Below are 26,212 nucleotides of genomic sequence, written 5' to 3' on the forward strand. Positions count from 1 at the left end.
CTCATGATGTCAACCATTAATCAAGAAAATACTTGACAGACTTGCCTTAGGCCAATCTGATAGATGCACTTGAGGTTTTCTCTTTCCAGATGACCTTAGCCAGAATTGAGTTGGTGGAAAGCTAGCCCCACATTGGGTCTTCCCAAGGGCTAGGAAAAATATATGGGAAAGTTGGCTTTTAAATTATGTATTTTAAGTTATTTATTTAGAGACAATTGTAGGATCACATGTAGTTGTAAGAAGTAAAGTGGATTCATTACATCTTAGTCAGTTTTCTTTGGCAAAAACATCTTGTAAAACTATGGTCCAATATTACAGCCAGGATGCTAATACTAATAAGACATTTTCCACCACAAAATCCTCAGGCTCCATCCCCCTGTGTCCTCTCCCATGTGTAGCCCTTTGATCTTTGAATGGTTTTAAGGGATTATATAAATACAGGCCATCCACATCAGTTTAAGGTTGGTTCTCTCCATGTAGTTCTTGGCACATTTGTTCATATGGCTGTGTGTTTCCTTGTACTTAGTTCCTTTCTGTTTCTGTGATAAAATACTCTGAAAGGAGCTTGAAATAGTCACATCACACCCGTTAGGAAGCAGCAGAGAGGAACATGATTCTTGTGCTTAGCTTGCTTTCTCTAGTCACACAGTTCACGATCCCTTATGTAGAGAATATTGTCAAGTATAAGGGGCAGGACTTTGACCTCAACCAAGGGAAGCCCCGCAGGCACACCCACAGGCTACCCACAGGCACACCCACAGGCACACTCACAGGCTACCCACAGGCACACTCACAGGCTACCCACAGGCTACCCACAGGCATACCACAGGCTACCCACAGGCACACCCACAGGCTACCCACAGGCACACTCACAGGCTACCCACAGGCTACTCACAGGCATACCACAGGCTACCCACAGGCACACCCACAGGCTACCCACAGGCACACTCACAGGCTACCCACAGGCTACTCACAGGCATACCACAGGCTACCCACAGGCACACCCACAGGCTACCCACAGGCACACTCACAGGCATACCACAGGCTACCCACAGGCACACTCAGGCTACCCACAGGCACACTCACAGGCATACCACAGGCTACCCACAGGCACACCCACAGGCATACCACAGGCTACCCACAGGCACACTCACAGGCATACCACAGGCTACCCACAGGCTACCCACAGGCACACTCACAGGCATACCACAGGCTACCCACAGGCACACCCACAGGCTACCCACAGGCACACTCAGGCTACCCACAGGCACACCCACAGGCACACTCACAGGCTACCCACAGGCACACTCACAGGCATACCACAGGCTACCCACAGGCACACCCACAGGCATACCACAGGCTACCCACAGGCACACTCACAGGCATACCACAGGCTACCCACAGGCACACTCACAGGCATACCACAGGCTACCCACAGGCACACTCACAGGCATACCACAGGCTACCCACAGGCACACTCACAGGCTACCCACAGGCACACTCACAGGCTACCCACAGGCACACTCACAGGCTACCCACAGGCACACCCACAGGCACACTCACAGGCTACCCACAGGCACACCCACAGGCACACTCACAGGCATACCACAGGCTACCCACAGGCACACCCACAGGCACACTCACAGGCTACCCACAGGCATACCACAGGCACACCCACAGGCACACCCACAGGCTACCCACAGGCACACCCACAGGCTACCCACAGGCACACCCACAGGCACACCACAGGCACACCCACAGGCTACCCACAGGCACACCACAGGCACACCCACAGGCTACCCACAGGCACACCCACAGGCTACCCACAGGCACACTCACAGGCACACCCACAGGCACACCACAGGCACACTCACAGGCTACCCACAGGCTACCCACAGGCACACAGCTACCCACAGGCTACCCACAGGCACACCCACAGGCTACCCACAGGCTACCCACAGGCACACTCACAGGCTACCCACAGGCACACCCACAGGCACACCCACAGGCTACCCACAGGCACACTCACAGGCACACCCACAGGCTACCCACAGGCACACCCACAGGCTACCCACAGGCACACCCACAGGCTACCCACAGGCACACCCATAGGCACACCCACAGGCTACCCACAGGCACACTCACAGGCTACCCACAGGCTACCCACAGGCACACCCACAGGCTACCCACAGGCACACCACAAGCACACCCACAGGCTACCCACAGGCACACCACAGGCACACCCACAGGCACACCCACAGGCACACCACAGACACACAGGCACACCCACAGGCACACCCACAGGCTACCCACAGGCACACCCACAGGCTACCCACAGGCACACCCACAGGCACACCACAGGCACACCCACAGGCTACCCACAGGCACACCACAGGCACACCCACAGGCTACCCACAGGCACACCCACAGGCTACCCACAGGCACACTCACAGGCTACCCACAGGCATACCACAGGCACACTCACAGGCTACCCACAGGCACACCCACAGGCACACCACAGGCACACTCACAGGCTACCCACAGGCTACCCACAGGCACACCCACAGGCTACCCACAGGCACACCACAAGCACACCCACAGGCTACCCACAGGCACACCACAGGCACACCCACAGGCTACCCACAGGCACACCACAGACACACTCACAGGCTACCCACAGGCACACTCACAGGCTACCCACAGGCACACTCACAGGCTACCCACAGGCATACCCCCAGGCACACCCACAGGCTACCCCCAGGCACACCCACAGGCTACCCACAGGCTACCCACAGGCACACCCACAGGCTACCCACAGGCGCACCCACAGGCTACTCACAGGCTACCCACAGGCACACCCACAGGCTACCCACAGGCACACCCACAGGCTACCCACGGGCACACCCACAGGCTAGCCTAGTGTAAATACATCTCACTGGAAGTTTCTTCTCCAGTAATTCTAGATTTTGTCCCATTGAGGCTTAAAACTAATCCTAAAACATTCTATGTGTAGACTGCACAGATCACTCACTGAAGGACAACTGGAGAGTTTCTAGGTTTGGGCTGTAAGAAAAACAGTGCCACACACCCCCATGTACAAGTTTTCTTCTTTTTCTGCCAGCAGTGGTTGTCCTGGAACTTACTCTGTAGACCGGGCTGGCCTGAAATTTACAGTGATCCACCTGCCTCTGCCTCCTGAGGCTGTGATCAAAGGTGTGCAGCACCATGTCTGGCTTCACACACAGGTTTTCTTTAGCACTGAACTCTGCTCTAGGGTAAATGCTCATGAGTGTAACTGCTGGCCTATATGCTGGACCTATGTTTTAGTCTTAGTTTGCCCCCACCCCCACCCCCATCCCTGGAGACAGGGTTTCTCTGTGTAACAAAAAGCCTTGGCTCTCCTGGAACTTGCTTTGTACACTAGGCTGGCCTGGAACTCACAGAGACCCAGCTGTCTCTGCTTCCCAAGTGCAGAGACTAAAGGTGTGCACCACCACTGCCCGGCTCTGGGCTTGCTTTCTTTTTTTTAAAAGAAGGAAACTGGTAAATTATTTTCCATAGTGGCTGTACTAGTTGGCATTCTTTCTACCAGTATAAATGAACACATCTCTATATCTTTACCAGCATTTAATGGTGCCACTATTTTTGATCTCCTCTCTTTATATTAAAATAACTGTTGAGCCAGGCGTGGTGGCTCACGCCTTTAATCCCAGCACTCAGGAGGCAGAGGTAGGCGGATCGCTGTGAGTTCGAGGCTAGCCTGGTCTACAAAGTGAGTCCAGGACCGCCAAGGCTACACAGAGAGACCCTGTCTCGAAAAACCAAAAAAATAAATAAATAAAATAAAATAACTGTCATCAAGTCTTTTCCCCTACTCAACAATCTTCAATGAGGAAGAGCATCCTGGTAGACATGTACTCATTGGAGCATGCTTCATTTAAGGAAAGAGAATGTGGTTAGAACGCTGTCACTTGTCTGTTACGTTGATTCTGTTGCTGTGAAGAGACACCATGACCACAACTCTTAAAAGGGAAACGTTTAACTGGGGGGCTTGCTTACAGTTTCAGAGGCTTAGTCCATCATCATGGTGGTGAGCATGGAGAGGGGTTGAGAATTACATCCTTATCTGCAGGCAGAGAGCATGAGACTGAGTCTGCAATGGGCTTTAGAAATCTAGAAGCTCACACGCCCTTCAGTGAGGCCTCACCTCCTAATACTAATCCTATCAAACATGCCATGACCTGGTGACTAAGCATTCAAATATATGAGCCTATAGGGGCCGTTCTTATTCAAACCACCCCAGTGAGCCATTTCCTGAAATGCCTCAGGCAGAATACGTGGAAGTGAATGAGAAAAGAAGTGGAGATAGAATCTGTGTGTGAGTTGGGAGAGCCTCCCGTCAAAGGGCTAGCATGTACTCTGTAAAATCATCCTTTTTCTTTTTTTCTTTTGAGATAGTCTCACTTTGTAGGGCAGGCTGGCTTGTGGGAAACCTTTTCAGCCTCCTGTGCTGAGATTACAGGTGTGAGCTGTCATACGCAACAGCGGACTTTAAAAATGAGATGGCTCAGTGGTTAAGAGTAATGGCTACTCATCCGGAGGATCTGGGTTTGATTCCAAGCACCCACATGGTGGCTCACAACCATCTGTCCATCTATAACGCCAGTTCCAGGGGAACTGACGTTTTCTTCTGGCCTCTGGCACTATGTGCACATACATACATGTGTGTGGTAGTAGGCCATTATGTTTTGGGTGGTTTTTCCTCCCACTTCTTAGCTACTGGAATAACAACTCATGAAACTCTATTATTATCCTACAAATTCCTAGCCCATACAGCTAGGCTCTTCTCTGACTGGCTCATAACTTAAAATAGCCCATAATACTACTAATCTACACTCTGCCATGTGACCGGTTACCTGAGCTCAGGCACCTTGTATCTGTCTTCCTCACATCTGGGCATCTGAATCTACTGTGCCTGGCTCTATCCCAGAATTCCTTCTGCCTGCCGGATGTCCCACCCCTATTTCCTGCCTAAGCTATAGGCCATAAGTTTTTTTTAATTGACAGGTGTTGCATCCATACAATATACAAGAGATTCCTTCTACAATTCTCTTTCTTAGTCCAATAAAAGGCCCTTTTTCCTTCAATAATAATATACAGTAATAATTATGAGACAGTTATGAAAACTACTAGGTAAGGTTTACATTCACAATGTCTAGTCCACATGCATTTGTCAACTTTGGAGACATGTTCTATTACCTAGCCTAACTTGGTGAGTTTTAAGTTCTGAACCTAAATCATTTTCTATTATTACTTTCATTATCAATCTAAAAACATCTTTTTTAAAAAATTAATTTATTTATTGTATATACAGTGTTTTGCCTGCGTGTACACCTGCATGCCAGAAGAGGGCACCAGATCTCATCATAGGTGGTTGGGAGCCACCATGCGGTTGCTGAGAATTGAACTCAGGACCTCTGGAAGAGCAGACAGTGCTCTTCACCTCTGAGCCGTCTCTCCAGCCCCTAAAAACATCTTCTTAAATGCTAAACAACTTAAGCATAAGTGTAAGACTATAACTACTAATCTTCAACCCCATCAGAGACTTGAGAAGGAATAAAATTATCTGAATATGTAGCAAGTGCAAGCAAGCAGCTTCCAAAAAGAGAATTGCCAGTTTGCTGCCTGAACAGTCACTCAGTATGACAGCATTAGAGCATCAATCTTCAGCCTTCTGGCCCAATATAACTGACAGACATGTTTGTGAGGCAGGAACTATGAAGGACTCCATCTTGGCAGAGCTTGGCGGTTGACTCCCCACCCCACCCACCCACACACATTCAAGTTTTGCCCATATTGGACAGCATCCTGTCTGCATTTGAGTAGCAGCAGTGCTTTTTGCCACATTTGAAGCCATCTTCCAATGGAGACTTTTCGATGCTCATCATCTTCTTTCAAGTCGAATGGGGTGCTGCCAGGAGCTGACATGGCTTATTGCCAGAATAGCCTTAAAATAATAATTTAAAAAATCTTTAAATGATGTATTCTGTAGAAGACCTTTTTGTTTGTTTGTTTACTTATTTTGAACCACAGGAATACTTGGAATTTCTTTAAGAACCAGAGAGCATGTCATAGTCTCATTTAAATGAGGAAAACAATATTCGATGGAAAGAATTTTATAGATATTTTAATTTTATTTGTTTAGAAGAATTCTAAGTTAAAATAAATTATTCATATTTTAAATCTAGCTAATTCCTTTAGAATTTTAAATATATTATACTTTATTTACATTCCATCCTAATTGTTTTTCCTCTTGCTCTTATCTTCCCATCCCCACCCTCCTTCCCTTCCCTAGACTTCTGACAGGGAGGGCCTCCTCCCCCACTGTCTGATCTCAGCCTATCAAGTCTCATAAGGATAGCCTGCATCCCCTTCCTCTGTGTGCCCAAAAGGCTGCTTCACCATGGGGCAGTGGTCAAATCGCAGGCACCAGAGTTCATGTCAGAGGCAGTCCCCGTTCTCCCCCGTGCCCCATGTGGAGAATGAGCTGTCCATCAGCTACATCTGAACAGCTGTAGAAGACCATTTATCGATCTATATACATTTACATAGTGTTTAATCATTCTCTATCAGTAAATCTGAATAGGCAAACGTTGTTTTTAGTTATTCACTATGTTAAACTTAGGATGTGTATTTTGTGGTAAACTAGACTAGTGAGTGACATGATAGTGAGTTTGACTATTAACTTGCATTATTTAATTATCCTAAACAGTTTCTAATAGCTTGTTTGTTTGTTTGGTTTTTTTTAAACTCTTTTATTTTAATTTATTTATTTACACTAGGTAATGGTGTAGTATTATTTTTTTAATTAATTTATTCATATTACATCTCAGTTGTTAGCCCATCCCATGTATCCTCCCATTCCTCCCTTCCTCCCACTTCCCCCCTACTCCCCTCCCCTCCCCTATGTCTGTGTCTGAGGGGGACCTCCTCCCCCTGTATATGCTCATAGGGTATCAAGTCTCTCCTTGAGACAGGGTTTCTCTGTGAAGCCTTGGCTGTCCTGGACTTGGACCAGGCTGGCCTCGAACTCACAGCAATCCACCTGCCTCTGCCTCCCAAGTGCTGGGTCTAATAGCTTTTAAAGGGACTGAAAGTAAACATTGCATCTTTAAATGAGTTGGAAAAGCCCAATACCTTGTGCAAGAGCAGAAACATCTATACATATGTGCATCAAAAATAACTTAAAATTCGTATCATAATACAAAGATTTATATCAATGAGAATCTTAAATTTGTATCAATATATAAAATTGTGTATCAGTGTAAGATTATCGGTTTGTGAAAATGTTCTTTGGTTTAAGAGTAGATTCAAGGCTGGGCGTGGTGGCGCACGCCTTTAATCCCAGCACTTGGGAGGCAGAGGCTGGTGGATTGCTGTGAGTTTGAGGCCAGCCTGGTCTACAGAGTGAGTCCAGGACAGCCAAGGCTATGCAGAGAGACCTACTCTCGGGGGAAAAAAAAAGAGTAGATTCAATAATATACACCTTTTCCTATTATTTCTGTATGTTCCTATATGGTATTCCTATATTGCATTTCCCCCTTCCCAACCTCTTTCCCCTTACCTAAGAAAGAAGGAAGGGTAGAGAAAAGGGAAATCCTTGGGTCTAAGTTCTTATGCCTTGTTTTTTCCCTGATCAAGACTACTAATAACTTATAAGCAGCTCCCCTCGATGACAAGCATCCACCCTGACCTAAGGAAATAGCATGTTGTTGTTCTATGGGTTGCTTCCTGCTGATTTGGGTTGATGCTTTTTGGGGAATTGGGGGAAACGGTTAAGCAAGCTCGCAGTAAGATTCGTTGCTCATTCTCTAGGTGCTGGGAAACGCAGGCTTAGATGGAGCCCTGTTGGGAATAGTCTGTGACTCTGGACGATTTAAGCTAGCTGCTTTGAAGTTGTCCTGGAGACAAGTTTTGATGACACAACAACTGTAGCAGTTTGATGCTAGATTATGTTGGGTGCTGGAAGGAATATGTCACAGCATCCTTCTGGATGAGTCTTGTCAGGTCTGAATCTCCTGTGCCTGGCTCTATCCCAGAATCCCTTCTGCCTGCAGGATGTCTCACCCCTATTTCCTGCCTAAGCTATGGGCCATAGGGCATGTATTTATTTATAATTTATTATTATTCCAGGGTGTGTGCCTACATGCCAAAGATGGCACCAGATCTCATTATAGGTGAGCCACCATGCGATTGCTGGGAATTGAATTTAAGACTTTTGGAAGAACAGCCAGTGCTCTTAACCTCTGAGCCATCTCTCCAGCCCCAGCCACAGGGTTTATAATTGACAGGTGTTGCATCCATATAATACATAAGAGATTCCTTCTACAATTTCCCCGTTTAGTCTAATAAAAGGTTCTTTTTCTGCGTTTGATTCCAGGCATCCACATGGTGGCTCACAACCATCTATCTATGGAATTGATATTTTCTTCTGGCCTCTGGACACTATGTGTACAGATATACATGTATGCAAAAACATTCACACATGTGAAATAATAAGAAAATTAATGAACAGAATAAAGTACAGTGCAACCGGGGAGACAATATAATATGAAGAATTCTAAAAAGTCTCAGGCTGGAGAGATGGCTCAGAGGTTAAGAGCACTGGTTGCTCTTCCAAAGGACCCTGGTTCAATTCCCAGCACCCACATGGCAGCTCACAACTGCCTTTAATTCAGGTTCCAGAGGATCTGGCACCTTTACAAATGTAGACAAAACATCAATGCACAGAAAAATAAAACATTTTTAAAAAAGTCTCCAAGGGACCAGTGCTGATCTTTACCAGTCAGATCCAATAGAAATAAGGTGTAGTGAGAATCGCATAATTTTTGGTTTCTTTTAAAAACACAGAAATATTCTGGGACTATGTTTTAATCTAGTTGTGGGGATTTGGGCCTACTTTGCAGCAGACTATGTTTTGCCTCATGCTTTGGTAGGGACATGGTTTTTCTAGCTGCAGATAGTCTTTTCGAGTGTGTGGGATTTGCAATTTTGGGGACTTTTCAGAGGATATAAATGCTAGAGCACCGGTAGAGGTGGCCGGTTGCTGGTTGGCTGCTGTTGGTTGCAGTGTGTCAGGTAGTCCTGCGCACAGGAAGGAGGAGAAGGAACTGGACAATCTGGCTGCACAGACCTCACCTGCCCTACACAGCAGGAAGCACGCCAGTGACAACACTGCCCCTACACAGCAGGAAGCACGCCAGTGACAACACTGCCCTACACAGCAGGAAGCACGCCAGTGACAACACTGCCCCTACACAGCAGGAAGCACGCCAGTGACAACACTGCCCTACACAGCAGGAAGCACGCCAGTGACAACACTGCCCCTACACAGCAGGAAGCAGCCAGTGACAACACTGCCCTACACAGCAGGAAGCACGCCAGTGACAACACTGCCCCTACACAGCAGGAAGCAGCCAGTGACAACACTGCCCCTACACAGCAGGAAGCACGCCAGTGACAACACTGCCCTACACAGCAGGAAGCACGCCAGTGACAACACTGCCCCTACACAGCAGGAAGCAGCCAGTGACAACACTGCCCTACACAGCAGGAAGCACGCCAGTGACAACACTGCCCCTACACAGCAGGAAGCAGCCAGTGACAACACTGCCCCTACACAGCAGGAAGCACGCCAGTGACAACACTGCCCCTACACAGCAGGAAGCACGCCAGTGACAACACTGCCCTACACAGCAGGAAGCACGCCAGTGACAACACTGCCCCTACCCAGCAGGAAGCACGCCAGTGACAACACTGCCCCTACACAGCAGGAAGCACGCCAGTGACAACACTGCCCTACACAGCAGGAAGCACGCCAGTGACAACACTGCCCTACACAGCAGGAAGCACGCCAGTGACAACACTGCCCCTACACAGCAGGAAGCACGCCAGTGACAACACTGCCCTACACAGCAGGAAGCACGCCAGTGACAACACTGCCCCTACACAGCAGGAAGCACGCCAGTGACAACACTGCCCTACACAGCAGGAAGCACGCCAGTGACAACACTGCCCCTACACAGCAGGAAGCACGCCAGTGACAACACTGCCCTACACAGCAGGAAGCACGCCAGTGACAACACTGCCCTACCCAGCAGGAAGCACGCCAGTGACAACACTGCCCCTACACAGCAGGAAGCACGCCAGTGACAACACTGCCCCTACACAGCAGGAAGCACGCCAGTGACAACACTGCCCCTACCCAGCAGGAAGCACGCCAGTGACAACACTGCCCCTACACAGCAGGAAGCACGCCAGTGACAACACTGCCCTACACAGCAGGAAGCACGCCAGTGACAACACTGCCCTACACAGCAGGAAGCACGCCAGTGACAACACTGCCCCTACACAGCAGGAAGCACGCCAGTGACAACACTGCCCCTACACAGCAGGAAGCACGCCAGTGACAACACTGCCCCTACCCAGCAGGAAGCACGCCAGTGACAACACTGCCCCTACACAGCAGGAAGCACGCCAGTGACAACACTGCCCCTACCCAGCAGGAAGCACGCCAGTGACAACACTGCCCCTACACAGCAGGAAGCACGCCAGTGACAACACTGCCCTACACAGCAGGAAGCACGCCAGTGACAACACTGCCCTACACAGCAGGAAGCACGCCAGTGACAACACTGCCCCTACACAGCAGGAAGCACGCCAGTGACAACACTGCCCTACACAGCAGGAAGCAGCCAGTGACAACACTGCCCTACACAGCAGGAAGCACGCAGTGACAACACTGCCCTACACAGCAGGAAGCACGCAGTGACAACACTGCCCCTACACAGCAGGAAGCACGCCAGTGACAACACTGCCCTACACAGCAGGAAGCACGCCAGTGACAACACTGCCCCTACCCAGCAGGAAGCACGCCAGTGACAACACTGCCCCTACCCAGCAGGAAGCACGCCAGTGACAACACTGCCCTACACAGCAGGAAGCACGCCAGTGACAACACTGCCCTACACAGCAGGAAGCACGCCAGTGACAACACTGCCCCTACACAGCAGGAAGCACGCCAGTGACAACACTGCCCCTACCCAGCAGGAAGCACGCCAGTGACAACACTGCCCCTACACAGCAGGAAGCACGCCAGTGACAACACTGCCCTACACAGCAGGAAGCACGCCAGTGACAACACTGCCCCTACACAGCAGGAAGCACGCCAGTGACAACACTGCCCCTACACAGCAGGAAGCACGCCAGTGACAACACTGCCCCTACCCAGCAGGAAGCACGCCAGTGACAACACTGCCCTCCATCCTCCTCTGCTCTCCTGTCTAGGGTTAGGAGGCTCAAAGAGAAGAAGTTAAGGGGTGGAGAAGGGTGGAAGAGAGAGAGGAATCCACAAAGTAGCCAAGATGCCAGCTGTGGGAGACCAGAAGCTCGGGAACACCTGCTTGAAGCAGGGATGGAAAGAGAGAAATAGCGAATGAAGAACATTCTTTGCAACAAAAGCTGAAAAAGAATTAAGGATTAGCATTGCTTAAGGCACTGAAGTTTTTCCTTTCTGAAAATTTTTGAGATGGGGGTCTAGCTGTGTTAGTGGAGAAGATACGGCTTTTGGGGGTCTCACTTGGCATCTAGTAATAAAGGCTCGATCTCTGTAGTTCAAGGCTGCTACTGAAGGAGAGATAAACCTGCTTTTTAGGATTCCAAGTGTGGGATCGGAACGGTCTCGTGAGGCTAATTCACTAGAAGAGCAACCACCGCGCGCAGGAGCTTAATTGCTGCCAGCTGAAAAGATGCCATGAAGAGACTCTGGAAGGAGCTATATAAATGAGCCAGACAGCGCCGGGCGTGGTGGCGCATGCCTTTAATCCCAGCACTCGGGAGGCAGAGGCAGGCGGATCGCTGTGAGTTCGAGGCCAGCCTGGTCTACAAAGTGAGTCCAGGATGGCCAAGGCTACATAGAGAAACCCTGTCTTGAAAAACCAAAAAAAAAAATAAATAAATAAATAAATAAATAAATAAATAAATGAGCCAGAGCTGGAGGCGGGGCTTTTTTGGAGACTTGGGATAGATTTGGCTGTTCATCTCTGCACTTCGAGATGCTCCGCTCTGTGAGAGAACTGCTCGAGGGAAGGCTTCGGGGCTCCGGCTCCTTCGGAGGTTCTGAGTTCTGGTTACCCCAGGTTCCAGCAGAAGAAATCCTGCGGCTCACGCCCGGGAATCATTCCTCGGAACTGATATCCTTAAGGTTTTGTTATTGTGTCCATTAATCCTCATTTCCTATTGTTTGGGTTAGTTGGGTTATACGTGACGTAGGCTTGGTCACTAGGTTGTTAATAAAATATATTGGTTCAGAAAATTGAGCCTACAGCTACCCTGTTTGCTGGGGCAGTGGTTCAGCTACCCGTCTGCCTAGACTCTACCTGACCTCCCTCACTGCACTAGTTCTGCTCCGGTTACCGCGTTCCCAGCTCTTCATCCAAAGCCACACTCCTGTCTCACACAAAAAGCTGTTTGCACAGTGGGAGAGGGTCCACAGCCTATTCGCTCTGAACCAGTCAGCAGCAGGACTGCACCCTCTTCCTGTTGCCTTTTGGTCACATCGAGAGTAACATGACCTCCTCCACACCAGCTTGCTTTTTAACATGCTAATATCAGAGAATCATCTTTTTGAGCAGGTGACTGAGCAGCAAACATTTACATATAGAAAGTAAGTATTATGGGCTATAGAAATGACAATGCCATATATCCTGACAGCACCTATCAATACCTGACACAGCAATTAACAACTGAGGAAACAGGGAAACACCTTCATAACCAGTTGATACAATAGGTGAGGGGGGAGGGGAAGGGAGGTCACCCCAACAGAGAGAAAGAGGCTGGACATTTACCAAAAGAACAGTGTCGGGGAAGAACAGGTGATACATACCCCACATCTATTTTATTTTTTAATGTTAATTTTTTTGTTATTTCAATTCAGCTTTAAGGTGGCTTTTAAAAAATATAGTTTATTAATTTATTCATATTACATCTAAATTGTTATCCCATCCCTTGTATTAATGTTAATTTTTAAAGATGTATTTTACAGGTATGAGTGTGTAACTACATCATGTGTATGCCTGGACTCGGAAGAGGTCAGAAGACTGTATTGGATTTTCTGGAATCATGTTCTGGATGGTTGTGAGCCAACTTGTGAGTGTTGAGAATCAGTCCCAGCCCTCTTGATCAATAAGTGCTCATAACTGCTAAATCGTCTCTCTGCCCCCCCCCCAAAGTTTAATGAAAAGTATGAAAATGGAGGTGGATCTATGGGGCCGGACTCTGGAGATGTGAGAAATGCCATTCAGGCTGTGCGGCGTGAGGCGAATTGGGGGTGGGTGAGTGCTGCTGCCAGGGCTTCGCTCATTTTTTTGTAGGGCCCTGTAAGATGGAGGCGGAGGGGGGGAGGGGACTTGAGAACATTCCTGAAGGATTCAGAACAGCCACGGAAGGAAATGAGACCAGGAAGTAGGCGTGAAGAAAAAGCATCGTTACAAACAGGTGTTCTCTCCCTCAGACACACGCACAGTGGCTGGTGTCAGCGCAATATGTCAAAGGTAGTCTAAAGCAGGAAAGGCTGTGTGCTCAGGAGTGAGCAGTTCTAGAACTGAGGAGAGAGCGAGGTGGAGAGCAGGTGCTGGACTATTTAGGGAAAGGCAGAAGAAAAGAGGCCACGGAAGTGAGGCCACGGCTGCATCAGCGCCGGGAGGCCTGAAGCAGCGGGATGGCCGCAAGTTTGAGACCAGCCCGGGCTATGATAAGAGATCTTGTGTCACAACACAGTGGGGAAAAGCCTATTAGAGTTAAGATTTCATGAGTAAAGGAGATTGGAGCTGGGGGCAGGGAGGGCACTGTTTCAAAGTGAAAACGTGTTTCCACTCTGACAGCTGTGTGCTTAATGGATTGCAGCAGGCAGCGATGGAAGGAACCCGCCTCATTTTCCGCCCTCTGCTTAGAACCCGGCTAACTGAACCAATTGTATCCTGATTACATGCTCCTGGGACGATCACGACACCGGAGCAGCATTTGCCCAGTCACCTTTGCTGTATGCATTTAGACCCTGGGTTCCCCAGAGGAAACTTTTGTATGGATAGCAGTTGTGGGTGCAAATGGTGTAGCTCTTCTTGCCTTTCACAGTGAAGGGCTGGACACTCTTGGCACTCTTGGTTATATAGTTTCTCTAATCGCTGCATTTTATATTCACTCTAATATATATTACATAAGTATAACACACACACACACGAGTCTTTCCATTAGATTATGAGTTTTATGTTTTGTTTTGGTTTTTCAAGACAGGGTTTCTCTGTGTTGCCCTGGCTGTCGTCCTCGAATTTACAGAGGTCCGCCTGCCTCTGCCTCCCAGTGGAGTGCTGGGGTTAAAGGTGTGCGCCACCACACCCCGCATCCCGGCTAGATTGAGTTTATTCATACAAACCTGCATTGAATTTCATCTTGTTATAGCGTGGTATCTAAAAATTACAGTATTCTGTTTGAAAACATTTTTGGCAAATGTTCAAAAGAGTGAGTGCTAGGGTGGCACTCCTACATTGCAGGAAACCTCTTTGGTAGGTCACATGCTTTCAAGGGCCCAGCAAGTTTGTGTTGAAACAGCTCAATTGTGATCCGCAGAGTTCTCGGGGGGTCGGGGGACCCCACTCTGTTTAAGATCTGCCTGATATGCAGCAGCTGTTAGCAGACGCCAGGCCAACTTACCCTGCTTAAATGGGTTGGGCAGGCTAGGGTTTCCGTACAGCATCATGGCGGCCGTCTGAGCACGGCGTAGCACGTACGGCATCATGGCGCCCACCGCGGGAGCCGGTCGGTGCGGCACGCCGCGGGGAGGAAGAGGCTGTCGTAAAGCAGCCGCGCCGCTTCCTCTTCTACCTCCCACTGGCTGTCGTAAAAGGTGAATGGAGAGAGAGTTGTGGAGGGGAAGGAGGGAGGCCAGGGGGCGCGGAGTGAGAGTGGCGCAGCAAGTGTCTGCAGGCGGCAGCCGCGGCGGCGGAGGGTCGGGGTGAGGGGGGTCCCTGCGGCGGAGCGGGCGCGAAGGGGCCAGGAGACACCCCGGCGGCACCCCGGCCTGCCGGCCCTGGGACCGGAGCCCCCGCCGCCTGGGGAACATGGACCTCAACCGGATCATCCAGGCGCTGAAGGGCACTATCGACCCGAAGCTGCGCATCGCCGCCGAGACGGAGCTGAACCAGGTGAGCCCTCCCTCGGCCTCCCGCCCTCCTCGCCCGCCGCCCGCGCCCACCCCCAGCCTGGAGCAGGACCCCTGCGGAGCCGCGGGCGCACCTGTTGGCTACCGCCGTCCTCCCTTGCTGCGCTCGCCCAGCAGCCGGCTTGGGCGGCACAAAGGAACTGTGAAGCCTTTGCCAGGGCTCTTTGGGGTGTGTTTTTTCTTTTCCTTTTTTCCCCCTTAGGGCGCTTATGTGGAGGCGCGGTGGGGAGAAAGGGAAAAAAAAATCAGCAAGGTGAGCTAGCTGGTTTCCTCCGGACCCGCCCTTTTCAGGTGTTGCTGTTGTTTAAACCCCTCCCCCACCCCCTCGCCTGCTTCAGGCGTTGGCTGTGTAGGTCCTGGCCGTTTTGCTGGCGCGCTGGGCAGTGCTGTCCGAGAGAGTTCTCCGGGAAGAGCACACGTTTCCATGTACCTTGTACCTTTTCAATGACCGGTCCAGCAATACGTATTTTGAGGCAATTCTTTCGAATGCTGAAATGTTTGTGACTTTCCTTTAAGCTTCCATTCTTCTAATCAGCCTCACATTGTTCCCGTGGTACCACCAATAATTCTTGTTTTTTTTTTTTTTTTAAATTTCTTGTCACTACCCCGTCTGTCGGTCTTTTTCTTTCATGTTGGAGACAGGGTCTCACTGTGTAGGGCTAGCCTGGAACTCAGCGTGTTAAACAGGCTGGCTTGGAACTCTGCGATCCACCTGCTGCTGCCTCTGCCTGTAGACTGCTGGGATTAAAGGTGTGTGCTACCACATCTGGGCCAACATTTCAAAACTGTCACTATCAGAAGCTCTGGTTCTGCACGTGTAAGGTGGGGGGAGGGCGGAGGGGGGGCAGCCACGAGTCTCTCATTAAAACGTACAGATTAAAATCGCTGTGCATGGCTTGACAGTCGTTTGAGGTTGCTACAAGTGTGAGGGGACTCTTCTTAATTAGTGGATCTTTTTTAAAATGTCTTATTTAATTTTTATTTATGTCCGTTGGTGTGGGAGTGTCAGATCTTGGAGTTACAGACAGTTGTGAGCTACCATGTGGGTGCTGGGAATTGAACCTGGGTCCTTTGGAAGAGCATGCAGTGCTCTTAACCACTGAGCCATCTCTCCAGCCCCTAATTAGTGGATCTTAAGGGGTTGCCAGGACGTGCTTCTCTGAGAACTGTTGGGTGTGCAAATTATTGGCTTCATCCTTGAGGTAAAGATTCTGAAAAGCTGGGAGCAGGAACAGGTTTGTGTTTTTAGCTGGCTCCTCAGGCAGCTCTGTTCCTCCTAAAGTATAAGGGTACTTCCCGGCCAGTGTGTCTGCCCTGGTTTAATTCTTAAAAAGCAGGCATGTTTTGAACCTTTGGAAGAGGAACATTAACTGACAATCTGTGGCGTTTAAGGTATGTGTAAATCCAGGATCCTCAAGAGATAAGGAAAATCGAGTTCTTGAGGCCCTATTTGATTTACAGCTCTGCTCAAGCCTGTTACACTAATGCGCGCAAGGCCAAAAAGGATGCTTTGACGTCTCAAAAAGAGAAGGATGGTCACCCCAGAGTAAGAGACACTTAATGTCAGTACTGTCCCAGACATTGTAGACACTCTCGGAGTGGCTGGGCTTGCACCCTGCTACTGTGTACAAGGCAGGCTGCTTGTGTGATGACACTGCTCTCACCACAGGGCCACATGTCCCTTTGATAGTGATAATAGGGAACATAGCTTTGATGTCATGCTATACTTTCTGAGCCTAACCTTGTGTTTTTCGGATTTGTCCGCACACGAGTGCTGATGATATTATGGAAGCAGAAAAGGTTTGAGGCCTGCAGAGCCGAGAGATGTTCAACCCGGCATTCTCTTCGTAGTAATTTAATTCAGATTCTGTCTCATCAGACAACAAGTTTTCCTTGTTACTTATAAAAAGTAGTTTGTTTTAAAGTGTGAGGGCCTTGGCTCATCAGCAACACCACAAACATCAAGCCAAAAGAAGACAGCGGTGCTGTGCCATTCACTTAGCAGTCACATCTTGGGCGGTGTTTTGGGCTGTAACATCCCATCAATAGGTTTTTGTACTTGAAGTAGAAGAACCGGATATGATGTCACTTTTTACCATTAATAAGATGTGATGTTGGTACTGGGTTGTGCAAGCTTGTCCCTTAGCGTCCCTGTGTCATCCTACCCCGCGCCAGTCATGGCTGCATGAATGAGTAGGCATCTACTGTATGGAATTAGAGCTTAGCTCTTTTATCCACCCTCCCAGGGGTCTCTTGTAGCCCAGGCTGTCTCCACCTTACTGTGTAGTGTCGCTGAGACTTCTTCTGACCCTCCCCTCCTGTCCCCACCTGCCGAGTGCTGGGCTACTATGTGTGGTTTGTGTGGTGGTGACGGGGTCAAGGGGCTTTGGGTATGGTAGGCAAGCACTCTGCAAACTGACCTACCTATATCCCTCTCATCTTGTTTTCTTTCCGTGTGTGTGTGTGTGTGTGTGTGTGTGTGTGTGCGCGCGCATGGTTTTTTTTTTTAATTGGTTTTTCGAGACGGTTTCTCTGTGTAGCTGTGGCTGTTCTAGACTCACTTTGTAGACCAGGCTGGCCTCGAACTCAGCGATCTGCCTGCCTCTGCCTCCCAAGTGCTGGGATTAAAGGTGTGCGCCACCACGCCTGGCTCTTTCTTTGTATATTTACTCTTTTTGTTTTGTTTTGTTTTTGAGCCAGGGTTTCTCTTGTAATCCTACATGTCCTGGACTCGCTTTGTAGACCAGGCTGAACTCACAGATACCTGTCTGCCTCTGCCTCTCAGTGCTGGGATTAAAGGCGTGCGCCACTAAGCTTGGCTTTTACTCCTCCTCTTCCTCCTCCTTCCTCTCCAACTTCTTTGAGGTGGTGTCTTGCCCTGTGGCCTAGTCCTCCTGCCTTCTGTGTTTTGGGATTAGTGGGTACTGCCATGGCTGGCTTTTTATTTCTTTTGGTGGTGTAGGAGACTGAACCCAGGGTCTTGCTCATGTTAGGTCAGTAGTTTACCACTGAACTATTGTTTTCAGCTTTAAGACCTTTACTTTTGTTACTAAGCTCTGGAATCCCTACTTTCTTTTTGCTTGTGAGTCCTTCATTCTTACTTTCTTTTAAAAAAATTTTATTTATTTATTTATTTATTTATTTATTTCTGTAATTTATTTAGATTACATCTCAATTGTTATCCCCTCACTTGTGTCTTCCTTTTCCCCCTCCCTCCCTCTTTCATCATATTCCCCTCCCCTAGGTCTTATATATATATATATAAATATAAATATAAATATATATATATTTTTTAATCGTTTTGTGGCGGTGCTTATTGGACCCAAGGTACACATGTGAGGCACACCCCAAGCCACATCCTTAGCCATCATTTTCTTTGCTGAGGTGCTGAGGGAGCTACAGGCTAGTTAGGAGAGATGGGATATGGGGTTTGAGGAGAGCAGTCTATAAATGTGTTGGGATAGAGAGATGGGACAGTCATTTTCTAAGGGTGGCATTGATGGAGGCCTGGATGTTGAAACAGGAGCGGCAGGGGAAGCTCAGGGCAGGAACAGAGACAGCGTGTTAAGAAGACCTGCATCCAGCACACCAGCTGGGCACCACAGGGGTGAGTAGGTCAGAGACCAGGGTGTTAGTTAAGTCTTGGCATTGTATGCATTTTCATAGGACGAAGAGTTAAGTAAGCAGCACAACAGCTTATTTTCAGGAAGCTTTGCAGATAAAAAGCAAGCGTACACACAGTCACTGAGAAACGAGTCACGCTGTTTGTTGGGAACTGGAAGCCAGAGAGGAACATGGGCGGGATCGCATTGGCCCTGAATATTTCAGCTTGCCAAATTTACATAAGCCACATCAGCAAAGAAGCCAAATTTTCAGAAATTCCTTAAGATGGATCACAATTGCAAAGCAGGATTTCTGAAAAGTGTACAATGGCAACAGTTTTAATATAGCCTTAGTCTAAGTGTACAGCTTATTTTGTGTCTATAGAAGGGTTTTAAAGAACTGAAGTCAGAATTTTGTTTTTTGTTTGTTTTTTTAACCCAGGGTTTTTCTGCGTAGCGTTGGCTGTCCTGACTCACTCTCTAGACCAGGCTGGCCTGCAACTTAGAGATCTGTCTGCCCCTGCCTCCTGAGTGCTGGAATTGAAGGTGTGCGCCACCACCGCCTGGCCTGAAGTCAGATTTTATATTTATAATAAACTATAAATATTTACTTTTTGATTTACTACAAGATCTTTCACTATCTAAAAAGTTATAAGCCTAAATTATTTCAATAATAATATGTTGAAGTTGTAGAAGATGGAATAAAATCCGTATTAAAGATTTCCCCATGAAAACTGCTGTTAAAAACACAACTTTTAAAGCTGGATGTGTGACCTGTAATCCCAGCACTTGGGGGGCGGGGGCAGGCAGAGCTCTGAGAGATCCAGGCCAGTGGTCTACAAAGCGAGTCCAGGACAGCCAAGGCTACACAGGGAAACCCTGTCTCAAAAAAACCAAACAAACAAAAGTATAAAGGCAGTTTTATTAGGAGTGGGTCTCGGGCGGGCCGGGTCACTGGTCCCAAGGAACAGGGCCAGGGAAGTTGCCACGCAAAGGGAGACAGAAAAGTGAAGGGGGAGGGTTAGGGGTGGCAGAGAGAGAGGGAGAGGGAGATGAAGGAGAGAAGGAGAGAGGGAACCAAAATGTCTGCATTATATAGTGAAGAGCCTCTAGGGGCTGGAAAGTTCCGGTAGGGACTGAGGGATGCTGGGAGAACCTGGAGTCAGGTCTACTTTGGTATATTAAATAGGCCACCTCAGCCACTTGTTCTGCTTCCGAATCCCAACGTCCCAACCTTTTGTTGATAATAAGTGAATAAGGGGCTAAGTAATTGTCTGTGACTGCTTCCTGCTGATCTTGGGGCGTTGATATTGGGGGTCCATAAGCTGGACTGTTGGCCAGGTCTGGGAAGAGCAGGTTGCTGTCCGAGCCTGGCAGGACCATTTGGGGCTATGGATATGAAGGCTCAGTTGAAGTAGTTTGTGAGGTGTAAACGGAACTTCTGTTCTCCTGAGGTAATTGTTGTCTTAGAGGCTTGTAGCCTCCTGCTGCTAGCCCAGGCCTAGTCCCGGAAGCTTCTAGCCTCTGTACAATCTAACCTAGGCCTACAATGTTTTTAGCTTCTGAGACTTACTGCTGAATTAGCTCACCCTTTCTTGTTCTTTCTAAGCTCTGGGCTGGCTGGTTCAACTAAGCTGTTGTGGCTTAAACTCTTCTCCCAACTGTCTTATTTAATCTGGCTTCTCTCTCAGCCTGGACTTGCTCTGTTTCGCCTCAAACTAACTCAGCAATCTGCTCTAATCTTCTGGCGTCTTCTCATTCTCTGGCTCATTCTGTCTTCACCTGTGTCAGCTTGTTCCCTCATTCAACCTCTCTGTAAAACTCCAATAAAACTGCCTCTTTAAGTAGCTTTGCTCTCCTCTCTCTTCTCATGGGAATTGGGCGTATCCTATTCTGTCAAGTCTTTCTCTGATTTGTCACTTTTTCTGCCACTCAATTAGACATCACTTTCAAACACAGGTGCTACCTCCTTCTACAAACTAACTTTACTTTTACTGTTTGGGTTTAAAGGCATGTACCACCGTGCCTGGACCTAAACTCTTTTTTTTTTTTTTTTAAACGGAAACTTGCTTTATACCAGGCTGGCCTTGAATTCAGATCTGCTTGCTTCTGTCTCCTGGATTAAAGATGTGTCTGTATTCCAACCAGATTACACAGATGTGATCTCTTGCCAGGGCAGTCTTGTTCTAAATTAAAATTCCTCTACAGTGAGATTGGACTGGGGCACCTGTAGGTAGCAGCTTTGCAGCTGTCGTAGATGCAGATTTTGAGGAAACCCCTGGACTTGGCTGGATGCTGTAACAGAAATACACGTCAGGGCAAGACGATAAAGAAGAGGTTAGGGAGAAAAATTTTTTCTTGGGTGTACATTTGAAACTTTTAGGCCTATGGTCTTGGTAGTTGGAGGAGTAGGTCCCAGGACCAGGGAAAGGGGAATAGATCCTACCCCCAGGGATAGGCAGGTCAGGAGGCAAACAGGTTGTTGATTGACAGTGTTACTGGAGTCTATTTGACATGTGAGAAACAACTTATGATCTCGAGTTTTTGACTATGGTAGTGGATCTGTAGTGGAGTGTTTACCAGACTTAGACTAGTGCTGTGTCAGAACTCCATTGCTCTGAACTTAGCCTTAAACTTTATACCTTTTTTAAAAAAATCCAATTATTCACCACTGTGAGACCCAAGTGGTTGATTACTGGGAGCAGTCACTGTAAGGTGAGTTGCTTTAGATAAAAAGTCATTTCATTAGTATATCTTTCAAACCCATCAGAGACCTGAGAAGGGTACGTTAGAGCATGGAGTATAATCCAAAGGGTCTGTGTAGCAACTGAAATGGCAGAGTTTACTCATCACCCAGACAGCTCCCACACTAGGCTCCTGTGGTTTTGATGTCTTTGTTGGGGGCACAGGTCCCAGGGCAGCATCAGCCTTTGGCTGCCAGGCCTGGCAAATCTGAGAGGCCATTTGTTACAGTATTTTGTATTTGTTCGGCCTACAAAGCAAATAACTGACACAGGGAGACTGAAACATACTTTAAAGCTGCCAGCACTTTGCCGGGCAGAATCTGATCTGATTCTGATCTATTCGTAAACTAAACAAACTGCTCTAAACCTTATAACATACATATATTCCAAACACTTGCCACTGTGACCCCTGGGCCAGTCCTCGTCAAGTCCCCACCGTCCTCCTCCAACCATCAAAAACCTCATCCCTCTCCAACCTTCAAACTTTTCGCCTTCCCTCCAGGAAGTCCCGCCTTCCACTTCCTGTCCTTCTGCCCAGCTGATTGGCTAAACAGCATTTTATTGACGGTTGATACATTGACTTAGCATTCCTCCACAGCCTTCCTGTGGAGGAGGAACTTGGGAGAAAATGACCTCACCTTGTATTAAGTAATGTGGGACAATTAACTCTCCAGTTGTCCTGTTTGTCCACAGTTCAGGTGGGGGCCTTACCACCAGGTGAGGCTTTGGGACACTTATGCCCAGTGTTTAGCTACCACAATACAGGTAGAGTTGTCAGTGCCCCAGGTATTTTCTTTGGAGACCTTTGGGTTATTGCTAGGAGCAGTGGTCTCTGTCACAGTAAGCTTTTCTTCCTTCCTTCCTTCCTTCTTTCTTTCTTTCTTTCTTTCTTTCTTTCTTTCTTTCTTTCTTTCTTGTTTTTCAAGACAGAGTGTCTCTGTGTAGCCTTGGCTATCCTGGACAGCCTTGCTTTGTAGACCAGGCTGGCCTTGAACTCATAGAGATCCACCTGCTTCTGCCTCCCAGAGTGCTGAGATCACAGTCGTGCGCCACTGTGCCTGGCTGTAAGCTTTTTTCATTGACCATTTAAATTCAGCAGACCTCTGACATGCCTGAGGACCACCTGTCTGTCTAAGGTTTATTTGAATAGACAAACTGTGCTTGTTTGTCTATAGTTATCCTCCCTAGGTTTAACCTTGAAAACTAATTAATTACATTAGTTCTTAGCTTGACTACAAATATGTTTCTGAACACAGTAAAGGATATGATTGTTTATAAGGTGGCTGGCTACCAACTTGCATTTCCTAATTGTCCTTAACAGATTGCAAAAATTCAGTAGCTTTCAGGAGACTAGAACTTTAGGTTCCATCCCTGTTAGGCTTGAGTCTTTACAAGTTAGAATTGAAGTTCTTTTAGTAGCAGCAAAGTAACACTTTCCGTCATAGTTACAGTTCACCGGGAGGCCGGCAACTTTGCCCCTCCTACTGTAGTGCACCATTACAGGCCCTTGTAGTTTTCTGTATGGCTTAGCTTATCCAAACAGCTAAAGCTTAAAAGGCAGAGAGAGAAGCTAGATAAACATTATAGTCTACATGGTGAGTCCAGCACAGCCAGGGCTGCACAGAGAAGCCGTCTTAAAAAATCAAAAAAGAAAGCTGGACTGATGTGGCACATGCCTTTAATCTCAGCACTTGGGTGGCAGAGGCAGACAGATCGTTGTGAATTCCAGGGCAGTCAGGGACACAGAGAGAAGTCCTGTGTCAGAAAACAAACAAAAAACAACCATTCAAACAAACAAACAAATCCAACAAAAAGACCTGCCCCCCACCCAAAAAACAAAACTTTTTTGTTTTGTTTTGTTTTTTTTGAGACAGAGTTTCTGTGTATATTCTTGGCTGTCCTGGACTCTTTGCAGACCAGGCTGGTCTTGAACTCATAGACACTACATCTTTTTTTTTTTTTTTTTTTAAGATTTTTTTTTTTCCTCGAGACTGGGTTTTTCTGTGTAGCCCTGGCTGTCCTGGAACTCTTATCTTTGGATCTGGCAGGCCCTGAACTCACAGAGATCCTGTAGATCAGGCAGGCCTCAAACTGAGCTCCACCTGCCTCTAAGTGCTGGTATTAAAGGCATGTGCTACCATACCCAGCAAAAAGATTTATTCTTTTTTGGGGGGGGGGTTTGTTTTGTTTTGTTTTTGTTTTGTTTTTTGAGACAGGGTTTCTCTGTGTGGCCTTGGCTGTCCTAGACTCACTTTGTAGACCAGGCTGGCCTCGAACTCACAGCGATCCGCCTGCCTCTGCCTCCCGAGTGCTGGGATTAAAGGCGTGCGCCACCACGCCTGGCTAAGATTTATTCTTAATTATATACATATAGTTATACATAGTTATGTATGTAATGAAGAATAAATATATATTAATAATGTGTGTGTGTATGTGCACATCAATGCAGGTGGCTGTGGAGGCCAGGGAGCTGGAGTTATCGGCCCCTGTGATCAGAGCTTGACATAGGTGTTGGGAACTGAATTTAGGTCTTCTGAAAGAGTGGTAGATGCTTTTAACTTCTGAGCTCTCTCTCCAAAGCCTCCTATTTTAAAACAATTAAAAATAATTTTAAAAATAAAAAATATTTTTATTTATGTGTATTCCATGTTTGTGTGGGTGCCTAGGGAGATCAGAAAAGGGTCTTAGATCCTCTGGGGTTGGAGCTAGGGGTGTTTGTGAGCCACTTGATGTGGGTACTGGGGACTGAGTTTGGGTCCTCTGGAGGAGCAGTGATAGCTCCTAACCACTGTGCCATCCCTCCGATTTCCCACACCCGCTTTTAAAAGAACTACTTTGAAAACTTTGTGGTTTCAGTATGGATAAAAAGGAACTTAAGTCTTTTTTGGGGGGGAGGGGATAGTAGCCCTCCCTGGCCTAGAACTGAACCAGTACTTGGGAGGCAGAGGCAGGTGGATCCCTGAGTTCAAGGTCAGCCTGGTTTGACGAGTGAGTTGCATTGCAGGACAACCAGGGCTACACAGAGAAGCCCTGTCTCTAAAACCAAACCAACCAACCAAACGGAGTGGTTTGGGGCTGCAGGGACAGATGGGCAGTGAGGAACACTGGGTGCTCTTCCAGAAGACGAGTTCAGTTCCCAGCACCCACATGGTGGCTCACAACCATGTGTAATGCTCGTACCAGGGGCTCTGACAGCCTCTTCCGACTTCTGTAAAGACTAGGCATGTATGTGGTACACAGACATACTTGTACACAAAACACTCTTAAACTTAAAAATAGGTCCATATTTTTTTTTAATTGAGTGGGCTGGCAAGATGGCTTAGTGGGTAACGGTGGTTTACTTCCAAGCCCTTGACCAGAGGTTGGTTCCTGGAACTCAAGTAAAGATAGGACAGGGTAAATCCATTAGTTATCCTCTGAACACACACACACAAACACACAAAGATATACACAAAGAAACAGACACACGCACAGTTGTACACACACAGATGCACACACATACAGACACACAGAAAGATACACACAAAGACACAGACACACCCACACAGGCACCCCGCCCCCTGCATGCACGCACATACACACAGGTACACATACACATGAAAGAAAGAAAAAGAAAGAAAGGAAAAATATTTTCAGAAAACTTGAGTGGCTCTACTGACCTAGCTAGGCCTCTGAAGGTGGCATTGCTGTGCAGGCTCTCGGGAGAAGTCAAGCTGAATGGCCCCTATGGAGTGTTCAAGGCCTGGTTTCTCTCCTTGAGAATTTATGAGACTTCTGGGAATGTCAGTCAAGCAGAGCTGCAGGAGAGTGCAGGGCTGTGGGGTGGTGGGAGGGGATGGATGGGGTATCTTTGTTGTTCGTGCCCATGGCCAGACTCAGGAGAGATGGCTCAGGCAGCAGGCTGAACAGGCAGGCAGTAGCGTGCACTCCAGAGGCACCATGAAACTGCCAAGACTGTGCCCGGCAATGCCCATCTTCTGCACTGTCGACGCCATTCTGTCCCTTTCTGGACCAGCACCTGGTTTTTAACATGATTCTGTCTTTTTGTCCCCCTGTATTGGGGCTTCTGTTTTCTGAAGTTGACTTTTTGTTTTCTGTTTGTCAAAATACGTATCAAGAAAATTAAAGCCAAGGTGATCAGGGAGGAAACCATTGTGAGTAGGCTATATTAGTTGCTTTTCTTTTTCTAGTAACAAAATACCCGATAAAAGCAATTTGAGGAAGGCAGGGCTCACAGTGTGAGGGCGCAGTCCACCAGCAGGGAGGGCATGGCAGTACGAGCTCCAAGCGGCTCTGTGGTACGCTCAGTAAGGAAGCAGGGAGAGGCGGACGCTGTTGTTAGCTGGCTTTCTTCCTTTTCCTCAGTCCAGGACTCGCAGATAAGGAGTTTTCCTATCACAGTGAACTCAGCTACAGATTCCGTCACAGATATGTGCAGAGCTTGTCTCAGAGGTGACACTCAGTATTGAGCACCACAGAGGTCAAATCAAAGACTGAGATTGAAAATCCATTAATAGCTCTTCGAGTTGATTAGTAGAACCTGAGACATCCTCCTTCACAGAGGAAATAAATGGTCAACAGCAAGGTTCTTG

At 47.9% G+C, this 26,212-nt stretch overlaps 1 protein-coding gene and 1 long non-coding RNA gene across 4 annotated transcripts in view; one reads left to right on the forward strand and one right to left on the reverse strand.

Annotated features, from left to right (window-relative positions):
• Positions 1-5,379: 5,379 nt before the first annotated feature.
• On the reverse strand, positions 5,380-16,021 carry LOC311587735. Its single transcript, XR_014775955.1, has 3 exons — positions 15,349-16,021; positions 14,767-14,947; positions 5,380-6,007 (listed from the first exon to the last, which is right to left on the reverse strand). It is a non-coding gene; the product is annotated as an uncharacterized lncRNA (long non-coding RNA).
• IPO8 (importin 8) overlaps positions 14,937-26,212 on the forward strand; it is a 60,997-nt gene continuing 49,721 nt past the window's right edge. For 2 of the 3 annotated variants that reach the window (XM_084764854.1, XM_084764855.1), the window contains exon 1: positions 15,153-15,257. In XM_084764854.1, coding sequence (XP_084620980.1) covers positions 15,174-15,257 — 84 coding nt within the window. In that variant the 5' untranslated portion in view covers positions 15,153-15,173. Of the gene's footprint in view, positions 15,258-26,212 lie in introns of all 3 variants that reach the window. The other variant, XM_084764856.1, reaches the window with a different exon arrangement.

Source organism: Acomys minous, assembly GCF_964271855.1.
Source record: "Acomys minous genome assembly, chromosome: 17".
In the NCBI taxonomy this organism is placed as follows: domain Eukaryota; kingdom Metazoa; phylum Chordata; class Mammalia; order Rodentia; family Muridae; genus Acomys; species Acomys minous.